The sequence below is a fragment of the Dreissena polymorpha genome, chromosome 3 (assembly GCF_020536995.1).
Source record: "Dreissena polymorpha isolate Duluth1 chromosome 3, UMN_Dpol_1.0, whole genome shotgun sequence".
Taxonomy (NCBI): domain Eukaryota; kingdom Metazoa; phylum Mollusca; class Bivalvia; order Myida; family Dreissenidae; genus Dreissena; species Dreissena polymorpha.
This window is the reverse complement of record NC_068357.1, coordinates 105,692,621-105,708,419: the sequence shown is the minus strand read 5'-3', so window position 1 is coordinate 105,708,419 and position 15,799 is coordinate 105,692,621. Positions and strand designations below refer to the sequence as shown.

Sequence of the window (15,799 nt, the reverse complement as noted above, 5' to 3'; positions counted from 1 at the left end):
TCTCCCTATTATGTGCTGTATGCGCAAGCGCAGGCTTTCCTAGTTTCATTTCCTTTAAAATCAAATGCCAATAACTGAAAAGCCAAACATGATTTGTTCATAAAGTTCCAAATTATGTAGAATCCAATTAATGTTATTTTATACATATTGCCAATGTGAATAATTTGGTTTCGTAGTTTTTTGCTGCCGATTGTAAGGAATATCCTAAAAAATACTCAGTTAAAACTTGTCTGAACTTATCCTTAACCAACCTCATTAACAGTTTCGACAATTATTTCTTTAAAAATGGATGAACAGTCGTCAGTTTCCGCAGCGTACGTGTTCCGTGGAATAGAGTACATAGTGACAATGTGCGTGAAAGCAGAAAATTCTTTGACAGTTGAAGTTGAGGATAAACTAACAGCAGACCAATGGAGGGCAGATTTTGATTCAGCTTGTAAGACTTAATATATTGTGATGTACTTATAACTATAAATGTAAATCATATTTATTATACATGCTATTGGCTTAAAAGCCACTCCCTCAAACTTTTTAGTACTGTACTTTTGATAAGTTCATCTTGAATGCTCTGAGCTTTTATGAGTACGTACATACCACTAAGAGGGTCAATAGCTGGGAGTTGGATTATTGCAACTAGTTACTTTTTAATTTTCATAGTTTCTGTTCATGCTTTATTTATTCTGACATCCATTGAGCTTTTATGAGTACATACCCAGCAACCCGGAGAGTCAATAGCTAGCAGTTGGATTATTGCTACTAGTTCATGCAAAAGCTTGTGACCATCTTGTGTGTGCTTTTTTCTTACGCCGTTACGGTACCTAGCATCAAATATGTATTTATATACATTTGCACCCAGCTCTTTCAAACGTTTTCAAGGATAAATATGATATAATTCATTTCTTACAAACATACAACTTTTCTGTGATATAGACATCATTAAATTCCATTCCATTACCATTTCAAAGTGAGAAATCATGACCTCAATCAGGGGATTGAACTGAGGTCCCCCATCTCTCAAGTTTCATGTATAAGCAGAAACTCTTAACAGCCTTGCTAGTCTAACAGCAAAGCTGTTGGAAGTGACCTGATTTTACAACATTTCTTAGAAATAAGTAGAAATAAGTTGGGTGAACATGGGTCTTAAAGGGACTTTTTGACAGATAATTGTAAGAAAACTTAAATATTCACAATGAATTAAAATAATATTAATGCCAAAGAACAGGGAATAATAAAGGGCCTTATTCCATGGATTTGAACCAGGACTTTCAGGAGCAAAATGTAAGGCCAAAAAAAAGGTCTGTTTTGTTCATTTTTGTTCATATAAGATGTTATATCAAGCAAATAAAGCATACATATACATGTATTTCTTATTATAAGCTTTAGTAGCCTTCCATTTTAGTACCCCCCCCAAAAAAAGGAATCTAACTACCAACCCTTTTTTTCCCAAGGAGACCAGAAACAGACCCTTTTTTTTTGGCCTAACTTTCTATCACTGTACCATGCAGATGTTGAACATATCATTTTGCATAATATATGATGTACAAGATAAGTATTGATGCAAAGGACGTCGGGAATTTCAGTGTAAAAGGCACTCAATGAAATTACATGGAACAATTTTTTTCTACTGTAAATATTAATATAATGGCCGATTATTTTAAACAAAATAGAACAAGATACTGGTACAATGTATAACCATTACATGTATCTATGATTGTGTGTTATAACCCCCGAATAACCATTATCTAAGATGTTGTGTTATAACCGCAAAATAACCATTATCTATGATTTTGTGTTGTAACCCCCAAATATTTCATAGTTCATTTTATTTACATTGGTTTCATTTTTTTACTGGCATCCGTGTGCAGTTTTCATTACTGGAACAGAACTGTGTAGGTTTTAAAAAATCTGTTTCATCTTGTAAGCGTAATTTCATATTTTTCTCAACTTCAAAGGGAGATGATTCTGAACTTATTCTTACGTTGCTCATTTACGATAGGGGTTGAGTACTCATTGTTATGAAAACACTGTAAAAGTTTTAATGTGTTTACGAACCCCCCCACCCTCTCACACATATATTTCATTGGCATAATAAAAACAAAAAAATGGTTACAATAAAACAGCATATTTATTTATACTAAAATGTCTTCATCAAAACAAAAAGTAACATAGAACACAAATAAAATAATTTGATTCTACTGGGGCTCAAACCTTGGGCCTCTCACATGTGAAACGAGCGTGTAACCACTACACTACGGAACCGCTTGAAACATCACCTTCTAGCTAAGATATTAATAAGCTATTAATAGTCGGTTTAAATCTAAACCCGGAAGTTTAAACGCTGGATAGTTAGCTGGGTTAAAGGTCCATACCAAAGGGTCCATACCACTGGCAAGGTACAGGTCAGGCCTGCGGCCTTCTATGTGTGGTTCTTAAAAAAACAACCTGTAGGAGGACTAGGTAGTAATGAGACTGGGGTGCTGTGATGGTGCTCCTCTTTGATAAGCGGCTGCTTCCTTTATCAAGACTCATTATTACAATTAATAATACGTGTCGTGCTCTATAGCGCCTTTATTAGTAACTAGGTGGTTGCTAGGATAGTGGAACAAAGAAGGTTTTAATGTGTTTACGAACCCCCCCCCCCCCCCCCAGGGCCCTCAGTCTGTCAAATCCACGGCCGAAATTCGGCAGCATTCCCCCCCCTGAAAAGTATACTTTTTTCCCCTTTTTGGGGAAAAATTCCCCCTAAAAAAAAAAAAAAAAAAAAAAATTTTTTTTTTTTTTATATAGATAGATGTCTCATGATTATTATATCTCAATTCTATTTTAATTTAATCTTGTCAAACATACTAAATTATGAAATAAGCAATGAATATAGTGCAAACATGTACAAATGTAATAATTAGATAGTAAGTAAAAAATCCCCCCAAAAGGGAAAACGCCGCGAAAATTCCCCCTGCTATGGGTAGCGACCCGCTTCCCCTAAAATGGATTGAGGGCCCTGCCCCCCCCCCCCCTCTCACAAATATATTTCATGGGCAATATATTTCATGGGCATAATAAAAACAAAAAATGGTTACAATTAAACAGCATATTTATTTAAACTTAAATGTCTACATCAAAACAAAAAGTTAACATAGAACACAAATAAAATAATTTGATTCTACTGGTGCTCGAACCTTGGGCCTCTCCCACATGTGAAGCGAGCGTGTAACCACTACACTACGGAACTGCTTAAAAAATCACCTTCTAACTAAGATATTAAGGTAGTGGGAGCCTAATGGGTACTTTTCCAGAAACACTCTTTGTTATTATTTTCACATAGAAAATTGTAAATCACAACTAATTGCAAAATTTTAAAACTTTTTCCCAGCCGGTTAACTTTTTATACTTGGTTGAATACACCTTCCCTTTGACTCGGTTGGGCGTTTTCTATGGATTTACCCTATATCCAAAATATATAGTTTTTTGTAATGGAAAATATACATATATTTTGACAAATGACTTAATTAACGTACTTGACTGGATTTTGTTAGTAGATACAGAATTAAAAAAGTGTAATTGAAAGAGAATTGTGCCTTTGATGTCCAATAATATATGCACTTATCTGGATAAAATGGCAAAAACGACAACAAATGGTTCAGGGACAAGAAACTTAAATTACGTTTTATGTCACTTGTAGTGTGATGAAATGCATATATTGTACATATTTATTTAACACAACATATTTTGTACACACTGAATGAATTTCAGGAAGTTTTACCGTTCCTATTTCAAGAAATTATACTTTGAGTATGCCTACCCCAATTCATTTTCACGCAATGAATTTAAGTATAAATTTGTATATCACTTTTTTTGGGGGGTTTTCTAGTTGCTTATTAAAAGCTACAGTTATAAACCATGACATGTGAAGAAATTTAGCTAAATTTGAATTAATATTGATATAATAATACATTAACAAGAGCACCGCTTAATGGGTGCCACGCTCGGCTGCGAAAGGTTGTCAGATTATTTTATTTTTTAGAGGTCACAGTGACCTTGACCTTTGACCTAGTGACCCAAAATGGGTGTGGCGTGTAGAACTCATCAAGGTGCATCTACATATGAAGTTTCAAAGTTGTAGGTGGAAGTACTGTGATGTTAGAGGCAAAGTTAAAGTTTTAAATTAGATGTCACAGTGACCTTGACCTAGTGACCAAAAAATGGGTGTGGTGTGTAGAACTCATCAAGATGCATGTACATATGAAATTATAAAGTTGTAGGTGGAAGCACTATGATGTTAGAGGCAAAGTTAAAGTTTTATATTAGAGGTCACAGTGACCTTTGACCTAGTGACCCAAAAATGGGTGTGGCGTGTAGAACTCATCAAGGTGCATGTACATATGAAGTTTCAAAGTTGTAGGTGGAAGCACTTTAATTTTAGAGCCAATGTAAAGGTTTTAGCACAACGGCGGAAGTCGGACGACGAAGAGGCTATGACAATACCTCGGAGTTTTCTCCGAAAACAGCCAAGCTAATTATACAATCTTAAGGTCACCTAAAGTCAAAAGACAACATATGAATACAGGTGCAGTTCACCACAAAATGTCAAAGTTGTCCCAATATTACGTAGCATCAAGATGTATAAGTTAGCATGTTTCTGTAGCACAATAATATACAACTTATATTTTAATAAAAACAGCCAGATTAATGACAACTAGATGTACATAATTTAGTATCAGTATAAAGCCATTGCGTGATTTTGACTTTCGTCACTGAAAAACTGACCGATTTGAGGGAACAATTCAGATAAAATATTTTTTTGCGTTTGTGACTTTTGGTAGTCCCTCATTGTTTTTAGCAATGAAAATATCCCTAAAGTCATGCTCTCCGGAACTAGAAAATATGGCTTTCAAATCACACAAGGCCAGTCCATATCCTGCAATGTTTTCAGCTGTTGGTCGCTTTAGAGTTCCTATATGCAACAGCACATCTAACAATCAATTAATAAATGTTCTTTGCCTTTAAGGCTTTTCATTACTTAAACACACTGAATTATGGATTGCAGTAACAGTAAAGATGTGGGCCATATTGTCAGTAATTTTACATGTTTTAAGCAAAGATCCCAGTGCTTCATCATCATCAGGAGCACTGTGGGCGTTGCAGGTTGCCTGGAGAACACGTTCATTAGATCTTCCTGTTTGTGTGACTGTCTAGGATACGATTTTTGAAAACCGGCAAAGAGTCAACAAAACTGCCTACACAATTACAAAACGTTTCAAAACAGTGTTTGTCCAGCAATGCACTAACCAAAACCGGAAAATCAAACTTGCGCCCATTATGAGCAACAAAATTGGCTCTGGGAAACTTTGCAAGCCACAATGACATCATACAATCATGTAGAGAAGTTTTAATTGAACACAGTGCCTTTAATAAAACAATTATTATTAATATGTTTCATGTTCGTCTGGAATAGGAAATAAGAAGACAGTTGATGAGAAAAAATACAAAAATTTGGCACCAGAATAGTCAATAACATTGTATTAAAAGTTAGTTTTTACACTTACTCCATTTCTTTCTCATAAGCATCAATGGCAGCCTTGTTAGACGAAGCAGTTGAGATTTTCTTGATGGCCTCCTCAGCACGAGCCTCCATCTTCTTAAGATTTCTATTTGCAATAAGCGTTATGTTTAGAGTGGTTAGGAAGTTATTTACCTTCACTGGCTTGCCCAAACTGACTTTCATTGCTGAAAAGAGAATTGAAAATGATAAGAACATGAAAACAAAATAAGGCCGTAAATTACTTAATAATGACGTGACGTCAGTCACAATGTATTTTCATAGAATCCATTCGTATCATCATTACATTATTAAATAACATGAATGAGCAATCAATTGGATATACATGTAACAACACAAATGCGAAACTAAATTTGAAAACTGAATATGGACACCGAAATGTTTCCTTATATATTACACGATAAACAAATATTCACTGGGAATGACACTTGGAATTTTAAGGGCTCTGAAAATGTGTAAGAAGTCCAAAAATCAATGGCAATTGTGTGTGTGTGTAATGATTAAACATTGATAGAAATGGCAGGTTGAAAAATGAAGATATGCATACCTGTTCCAAGCTTGGTATTTACGTCAAAGCATAGCATTCCCCTGATCTTGAGATGATGCTGCTTTCCATAAGCAACACGGTTTACTTTTCTACAGTCAGGGTTTTCACAAACAACGTACAAATAACCACTGAGGCCATTTTGTAGTTCGCCAACAGTGTTATATATTGTCAAAGAAATGGGACACAGATTACAAAACTGTCCATACTGTAATTTGTTAAGCAAAAACTCCAGCTCAACGAGTCAATCAATCTTCTTCCATCCCCCCCACCCACTTCTGCTTACTCTTTTCACGCCATTTAGCAAATGCGAATAGCTTTTACGTGAGTTATTTTCACACAAATCGCTATCGCAGAGCTCGGTAAATGAATAATTGTTATCGAACACAACGTAGTCGATCGGTGTTTGCTTCTTTTTCGATTTTGCAAATCGCTCGCTTTTATTTCGCAGTTTCGTTTTGATAAGAAAATGTCAACAGCCGTGACGTCATGAACACAAATATTTTATGAAACAAACTAATTAAACTTATATTTGTTTTGTATAGTTATTTAATCTTAAATAAAAAAATACAAATTTATTCGTGTATTTAGTATAATTTCCGGACTTTACCGTAGATATCGCTTATAGCTGAAACGCTTTCCGAATACGGCAATATCGACCAACTATTCCCGATCTCACTAGGCACCTACTGCCTTAATAAGTGACTGTAGTGTAACGGTTATCAATAAAGCAATAAACCTGATAATCGCTGTCGTCTTGTAAAATTGAAGAAAATTCGCGTTAACCAAAACTCGAACAGCAAAAGTCTGCGCTTTTGTTAGAAAAAACAAATAATAAATATATTTTGATTATGTTTTGTTTTTGTACAAAACGAGAAAGTTTCGCGTATTTGCCCAGTCCCTGTGATCTTTCCCCTGTGATCAGTTATTATTTAAAACAATTAGCTTTGCATTATTGGCAATAAATGTTGTAATAAATGTAATAGGCACAAATGCAGTACTTATTTACACTAATTTACACAAAAAATCACCACTATGCAAGATATTCTTTAAACAAAAATATATACATTGATCCGTAAAATAACTTCTCCTCACACAAGCGAAAAAAAAACGCATTACATACTAGTCGCCGCACTCCAGTGCAACGCCAATAAGCCTATCAAAAATGATATGTAAGTGATTCACATGTGTTCCAAGTTATCGATGAAAACTGTTCCAAACACCTTGTTTTTTTAATGACTTTGATTTATGATTATCAATAAACAAACTGATGCTTTTAAGCACTAAGTAGGGTGATGAAAATTTTCAATTTCCAAGCTGTGAACAAGTCCCTTTAAGGGGCCTTTTCACACATTTTGGCATGTATTGAAGTTTGTCTTTAAATGCTTTATATTGATAAATATAAACATTGGATATAAAAAGCTCCAGTAAAAAATCAAGAATACAGTTAAAAAAGTTATAAAAAAAAGTATCCCTCAACAGGGCTCGAACCACTTACCCCTGGAATCCTGGAGTAAAAGTCTACCCAATTAGACCACTCGACCATCCGTGCTCGTACAATCAATATGTATTTTATACTTTTTATAAGCAATCCTTGAAGTTTCACAAAATATAACAACAACAACAGAACTCGCCAAATTATTCAATCGTTTCACGTTGCAACGCTTTATAAAATTCAGGTTTTTAAATCGTCAAAAGATGCATAAAATGGCTATTTAAGAGCATGTTAAATGTTCAGTATTACTGTTTCCTCACAAATATCATTACTGAAACGAAAATTTGAGAATCTGTACCAACTTTTTTTAATTTTGTCAATTTACCAAAAAGTGAAAAGGCCCCTTAAAGTTATGACTTCATGATTCTCACTTTTCACTTGACTTTTGTGATAACTTAAAAATTGGTTCCTGTATTCCATTGAGGTTACATAACATAAGATTTAAATCAATGAGTGAATGACCCAATGCAAAAATGTTTCTGTCTCTGTTGAAAAGTATAACTATATTTTCAAACTTTTATGTATTCAATTACATATGCAATAAAAAATATTGTGTGTTTTTTTCCAGATATTGAAGATCTCACACATAAAACTGGGAACTTCAAGCAATTTAATATTTTTGTTAGCATGTTGGAATCTGGAATCATACAGGTAATAATTTATCACACTGTTATGTTTTGAAAACTATATAATTAATATATAGAGAACTTGTAAGTTAAATTTTATGGCACTCATGAGTAAATAAACTCTAACTTAGTTATATGGTGTATGATGCAAGCTATGTAAATTATTTACCTGACAGCAATTTCTTTATTTTACCTGTTGATTGTATTTAAAACACGTGTAATTTAAATTCTATAAAAGTAACAAAAAATGTAATAACTGGTTACTTTTTTTCTCAGGCAAGTGAAAGTGTTTCGCTAGACCTTCTCACCTATGCAGATCTTGAGTCGTTAAGACAGAGGAAATCAGGGAGTGCTGCTAAACCAGCTGCTGCCCAACAGAGGACTGTGTCCCTAAACTCAAAACGTTACCTCATTTTGACATACACAGTGGAGTTCGACAGGTACTTAATTAAGACTTGTAGAGAAAAACTCTTAAATTGATATTTGAGGTCTTGAGGATGTCTAGAAATAAGAAGAGATCTTATGTTTGAATTACATTAGTTGGTATTTGGCACTATATTTTGCTCTGCAATACACAAGTTATTGAAATAGTAAACATCATTTTAACAATAATTAATAAAATCAGTAATTCCCTTGAGGCACTGCTTTAGTATTGTTTCATTGTCATGCACATATTTGATCTCATGCTGAGTTGTAATGTTCATGCAAATGTAAACTCATCTACCTATTTTTTTTATAGAATACATTACCCTTTGCCATTACCATACGTGGGTAAGCCAGATCCACGTCAACTTCAAGAACAAGTCAGAAATCTTCGTGCAGAAATCAAAGCACTGAAAACACAGGTATTCCTTATTTATAGATGTGATAACATTTTACATAAATTACTTTAAATACTCATAAGTCAAGATAATTTTCTTTAAAAATCCTTTAAAATTATAGTTCAATGAAAAATAGTCTCAACTTAATGGGCATTTCAATGCATACAGTGATACATGCATCAATTCTTAAGGTACAAATTAGGATATTTCATTAAAATTGCTGTAACATTTGATCTCATGGCATTATGAACTTTAAAGGATATTTGACTTCACATAATTATGCACAACAAACACACTTTTTAGATCAATTCTGGCCAGTATTGACGATTATTGTGTTCACGAATTTAATGACCACAAACCATTGCCATTGTCCATGAGTAAAAATGCTGGTAAACTATTCATGTGGCATCAGTAAGTGATTTGTGTGATATGCCTTTATTTGCTGTCCTACTACATGTAGGATTGGGCATTCCCATAAAACATTTGTAAATCATGTACTGCATCAGGCACTGTTGTTGTCAAATTATAACAACATGTTGACAACATTTAGATTTAGATTGATACAACATGTACTGTAAATTCTAAAAAAGAGAGCGGAAGTTAAAGTAAATTTATGTGAAAAATTAACTAGTATTTGTTGGCATTTATATGACTTATATGTTAACTGACACAAAATAGTTGTTTTGACAGATTATACAATCATGAACATGCATATTTAAATAAATTTTCACAAGGTATAAAACACAAGATATTACATATTTGTGCTTGATTGAGCCATAAAAAACAAACAAACACTGTTGCTTTTACGCAGATTTGTATGTCCCCCACTATAGTAGTGGGGGCCATATTGTTTTTTCCCTGTCTGTTGGTCGGTTGGTCTGTTGGTTGGTTGGTTGGTTGGTTTGCGCCAACTTTAACATTTTGCAATAACTTTTGCTATATTGAAGATAGCAACTTCATATTTGGCATACATATGTATCTCATGAAGCTGCACATTTTGAGTAGTGAAAGGTCAAGGTCATCCTTCAAGGTCAGAGGTCAAATATATGTGGCCAAAATCGCTCATTTTATGAATACTTTTGCAATATTGAAGATAGCAACTTGATATTTGGCATGCATGTGTTTCTCATGGAGCTGCACATTTTGAGTGGTGAAAGGTCAAGGTCATCCTTCAAGGTCAGAGGTCAAATATATGTGGCCCAAATCGCTTATTTTATGAATACTTTTGCAATATTGAAGATAGCAACTTGATATTTGGCATGCATGTGTATCTCATGGAGCTGCACATTTTGAGTGGTGAAAGGTCAAGGTCAAGGTCATCCTTCAAGGTCAAATATATGGGTCAAAATTGCGCATGTAATGTCACTTCTGCAATATTGAAGCTAGCAATTTTATATTTGAAATGCTTGTGTATCTCAAGGAGCTGCACATTTTGAGTGGTGAAGGGTCAAGGTCAAGGTCATCCTACAAGGTCAAGCATCATATAGGGGGACATTGTGTTTCACAAACACATCTTGTTATTTTGACATTTCTTGCAAATTCTTACCCACTTTATGGAGTGTTCATAAACAAAACAGCCTATTTGTGTCAAATTTTTACCCTGTAACTTATAAGTGGATAGACTTATGATATTACGGTAACATGAGTTTTAATTTATACTTGACTTGTTTTAACAGTCAAAAAATTGTAATTATTACATTTTATATGAATAATAACTTATATTGTTTGTTGTGCAAAATGTTACAACTAGTACAACATGTACATTATTAAAAGCCGTAACTAATGATCACAATTGTAACTAATGACCACAATAATACTTTCATTTGTACTTGTTCATGTATTTTGTTTGCAGCCTCCTACAGAAATACACTCCAAAGATGTTGAAAAATTGCGAAAAGAGTAAGTGAATCATTCATATTAATATTAATTTTTTAAACTGCCTTGTCAGTTAATTTGTGCCCATGGTCATTTTGTAATCCTTGTACGATTCAGAATATGCATGTACATAAGGATGATAAAGTTTACCAATTTAAAGTATATTTGTATATGATTGATAGGTTAATTGTTTATCTTTAATAAATCACTATGTCATTATGAAAGCTTCATATTTATATTTATTGTCCCCTACCGGTGAAACCAGAGGGGACTTATGGTTTGCGCTCTGTCTGTCAGTAAGTCTGTCACACTTTCTGGATCACAACTTTAAAAGTTCTTCATATTTTTTCACGAAACTTGAAACATGGACAGATGGCAATATGGACATTATGCAAATCATTTCATTTTGTTCATACGTCAAGAATTCTGGTTGCTATGGCAACAAATAAATTTTATTTTTTTAGATCTGAAAATGGTGGAGTTTCAACGGTAGGGGACTAATATTGCTTGGCAGTAGTCTTGTTTTTATATGATGTTTACTCCATTACAGACCGGGCTCCCACTGAATAACTATTATTAAACCCCCACAAACGAAGTTGAGGGGGGTATATAGAAGTGAACTTGTCTGTCCGTTGGTGGGTCGGTCCGTATTAAGTGTCCGCTCTCTAATTCAAGTTGTTTTCATCCGATCTTCACCAAACTTTTGGTCAGAAGTTGTATCTAGATGATGTCTAGGTCAAACTTGAATATGGGTCATGCCGGGTCAAAAACTAGGTCAAGGGGTCACTTAGTGTGTTTTAAACATTCAGCATGTTGTCCGCTCTCTAATTCAAGTAGTTTTCATCCAATCTTCACCAAACTTGGTCAGAAGTTTTATCTAGATGATCTCTAGGCCAAGTTTGAACATGGGCTTTGCCGGGCCAAAAACTAGGTCACGGTGTCATTTAGTGCGTTTTTTAACATTCAGCATGGTGTCTGCTCTCTAATTCAAGTAATTTTCATCTGATCTTTTCCAAACTTGGTCAGAAGTTTTATCTAGATGATCATTAGGCCAAGATCGAACATGGGCCCTGCCGGGTCAAAAACTAGGTCACGGGTCACTTAGTGCGTTTTAAGCATTGAGCATGGTGTCCGCTCTCTTATTGAAGTAGTTTACTTCAGATCTTCACCAAACTTGGTCAGAAGTTTGATATAGATGATCTCTAGGCCATGTTCGAACATGGGCCATGCCGGGCCAAAAACTAGGTCACCGGGTCACTTAATGTGTTTTACACATTCAGTATGATGTCAGCTCTCTATTTCAAGTACTAATCATCCGCTCTTCACCAAACCTGGTCAGAAGTTTTATCTAGCTGATCTCTAGGCCATGTTCGAACATGGGCCATGCTTGGCAAAAAACTAGGTCACTGGGTCTCTTAGTGCTTTTTATGCCCCGGATCGAATGAGGGGTATATTGTTTTTGGCCTGTCAGTCTGTCTGTCTGTTTGTCTGTCATTGTATGTGTCACAAACTTAACCTTGTTCATAAATCTTGCCATATTGAAGATAGCAACTTGATATTTGGAATGCATGTGTATCTCATGGAGTTGCACATTTTAAGTGGTGAAAGGTCAAGGTCATCCTTCAAGGGCAAAGGTCAAATTTATGGCTTCAAAGCGGCGCAGGAGGGGGCATTGTGTTTCACAAACAAAGCTCTTGTTTTAACATTCAGTATGGTGTCCACTCTCTAATTCAAGTAGTTTTCATCCGATCTTCACCAAACTTGGTCAGAAGTTGTATCTAGATGATCTTAAGGCCAAGTTCAAACATGGGCCATGCCAGATCAAAAACTAGATCATGGGTCACTAAGTGCATTTTAAACATTGAGTATGGTGTCCGCTGTTTTTTGTGAAGACAACATGCAAAATATTCTGTGTCAATGCGGCATGATGGGGTATTCGTCAAGTCTGTGACAAGGCTCTAGTTGTTTTCAAACTCTGCCTGACATGTTCATTTCTGTTTTGAAAATGAGAGGGAGAATTTTTCAGATAATCATGTAGCCCAGTGCAATTTTTGTCATCTCAAAATGCTTATTTGTAGCTGGAGGCTCATTAATTCCCAGCTGCCAAGCAGCATGGAATTATAGATTGCGGTATGTCAGTCTGTCCCTAACCCTTTCATGTCCACTTTGTATCTCATGTACCCTCTGAAGAATTTTTATGAAACTTGGCCCAAAGGTTTAGGTAATTGAGATTTTGTGCAGAAGGTATGAGTCAATTCAAGTCCAGGTAACCCTTGGAGGTGCAAATATGCAAGCCTCCATTTTGTGTCAATTCTGTTTTTGTCCTTTTGAAGGATTAATGAAACTTTGCTCAAATGTTTTGCTCAGTTAAGCTATGTGCAGACAGCATAATCCAGAACTGACAACCCTAGGACTACATGAAGATCACACTTTTCAGTTGAAAGCCTTCACCTGTTGTATTTTAATGTCCGTTTATTATCTCCTCTTACTTTGAAATGGGGTTCATTAAACATGCCTGAAATGTTTATCACATTGTGACAATGCCTAGAATTCATGAGGAACTCACATCAAGGTCACACTTCAAGGTTAAAATGCTCTTCTTTGGCTGGGTGAGATCTGCCATTGATTGCCTGATGCAATTGTTCATGTTGCATACTGTTGCTAGGCTTCAAGTCCTGCGGAAGGAAAAGGAGGACATTGAGGCAGAATTTCTTCAGTATCGTCGAGAAATGAAGAACACAACTGAGGGAAATGCTCTCAAGGTAATGAATACACAACTCCAATCAACTGAGTTCTTCCTTTTGGATTCTAAATTCTAAAATCCTAACAAGTGCTAGCATAATGGTACTTTTTGGGTTTGGCATTTACAGCTGCAGTTTTATCAAGGCTTAGTTAGTAGTTTACAGAAATGTTGCTAAAATATTGCATGCCTGCCTGGTCTTGGTAGTGTCAAAGAGTACTAAGGTATATATGAGCCTCGTGGACAATGGAGTGTTATGCATGTACGAAGTGTCATCCCTGATTAGCCTGTGTGGACTGTCTGCTTTTATGGTATTTTTTGTTTGCTCCCTTCTTAGTGAATATCCTTTTAAAGCTTAAAATGTCGTCCCTGATTAGCATGTGAGGACTGTACAGGCTAATCTGGGATGTCACTCTACACACATGCATTAAGCCCTGTTTTCCCAGAGAGCCGTCCATGTGTATGCATTCAGGAGCTGAAGATGTTCAAGAGCATGGCCCGTCAGCTGGAGGAGGAGCTAATGAAGGAGAAGACCAAACACCAGCGGCATGTGAGCAAGCATGGCCAGCAGTACAGGGACCTCATGGAGGAGGTGAGTGGAGTTAAATGGACGCGTTCTGAGAAAACGGGGCTAAATGCATGTGTGTAAAGTGTCGTCCCAGATTAGCCCCGCAATCCACACAGGCTAATCAGGGATGACACTCTCTGCCTAAATTGGATTTTTGCTAGGAAGAGACTTCATTTAAACAAAAATGTCATAACAGCGGAAAATGTCGTCCCTGATTAGCCTATGCGGACTGCCCAGGCTAATCTGGGACGACACTTTACGCACATCATTATGCTCAGTTTTGTCAGAACGCGACTCAAATATTCAGTGTTTGTTGTTTTTTTAGTTTTTGTTTGTGTTTTTTTTTTTTATGGGGGGATGCTTATTTGGGGCCACAATAAGTCTTAATTTCCAATCTCATATACAGGTTTTAAAAGTCAGTGTGTGTTGTGATTTTTTTTTCGTGGGGGGATGTAGTTGGTAGGCTAATGTTGGGCCCAATAGTAGGCTTTATTCCTATTCTTGTGATGAATATATTTTTCCCAAAATACTGCCTTAAATTCCCAATTCTCCCTGTGTGTGTGTGTGCGTTTTACTTCTTCTCTTGAACTGAAGTGCAAATTTTGAGGAAACTTCACTGAAATGTTAATTGGGTGTTACTTATTAAAAAAAGGGTTAAAATGAGCCCTTTGCGTAAAAGTCACTATTGAAAGTGCTTGACATCTCCTAAAAAATGCAATGCCCATATTTGTGGTATTTTGCATGTAGCATGGTATGGTGGTCCTCAGCTAAGTTTGTTAAAATCATGCCCATGAGGTCAACATAGGGCAGGCCCGGGGAATTACTCGTTTTCCATAAATTTATACAGTGAAAACTTCAACAATCTTTTCAGTAACGGTAAGGTGAAGAGTTTTTTTATTTAGCCTTTAATATCATATTGAGGTCCTTTACCAAGTTCAAATCGTAGCCCTGGTGTGAAAACTGACCATGCCCCAGGGATCACCAGTTTTACATAGACTCATATAGATGAAACCTTTAAAAAATCTACTTGTATGAACTAATAAACTATTAGGCTTTCATATTTGGTATGTAGCATCAACTACAAGTCTTCTATAAAAAAAGTCTTCTATTAAAAAATCACATTATCAACACTGTCAAGGTTTCCTTCAGCATTTATAATGGGCCAGTTTATCAACACTGTCAAGTTTTCCAACAGGGTCTTCAGCATTTATAATGGACGGATGTATCAGCAATGTCAAGGTTTTCAATGGTGTCTTCAGCATTTATAATGTTCCGGTAAATCAACATTGTCAACACTGTCAAGATTTCCAAGGGGGTCTTCAGCATTTAAAATGGGTCGATGAATCAACACTTTCCAGGTTTTCACCAGGGTCATCGGTGTTTATTGAATGCAGAGTGTATTTTCAGTTTCAATTGTTTCAGATAGAGGAGGTGCAGGCTTCTGAGCGAAACCTGAAAATCAGAGTAAAAAATCTCACAAATGAACTGGCATTGTATAAGAGGTACTGGTTTTAATTAGATGAATGCTTTTCAGTTGCTTCAATTTGTAATCTGGCAAATGCTGTATGATTTT

General features: G+C 35.6%; 1 protein-coding gene across 1 annotated transcript in view; it reads left to right on the top strand.

Annotated features, from left to right (window-relative positions):
• Window positions 1–18: 18 nt before the first annotated feature.
• LOC127870839 (centrosomal protein CCDC61-like) overlaps window positions 19–15,799 on the top strand; it is a 27,914-nt gene continuing 12,133 nt past the window's right edge. The window contains exons 1-8 of the mRNA XM_052413373.1: window positions 19–436; window positions 8,165–8,247; window positions 8,499–8,662; window positions 8,962–9,067; window positions 10,896–10,942; window positions 13,584–13,680; window positions 14,131–14,250; window positions 15,649–15,728. Coding sequence (XP_052269333.1) covers window positions 286–436; window positions 8,165–8,247; window positions 8,499–8,662; window positions 8,962–9,067; window positions 10,896–10,942; window positions 13,584–13,680; window positions 14,131–14,250; window positions 15,649–15,728 — 848 coding nt within the window. The 5' untranslated portion in view covers window positions 19–285. The remainder of the gene's footprint in view (window positions 437–8,164; window positions 8,248–8,498; window positions 8,663–8,961; window positions 9,068–10,895; window positions 10,943–13,583; window positions 13,681–14,130; window positions 14,251–15,648; window positions 15,729–15,799) is intronic.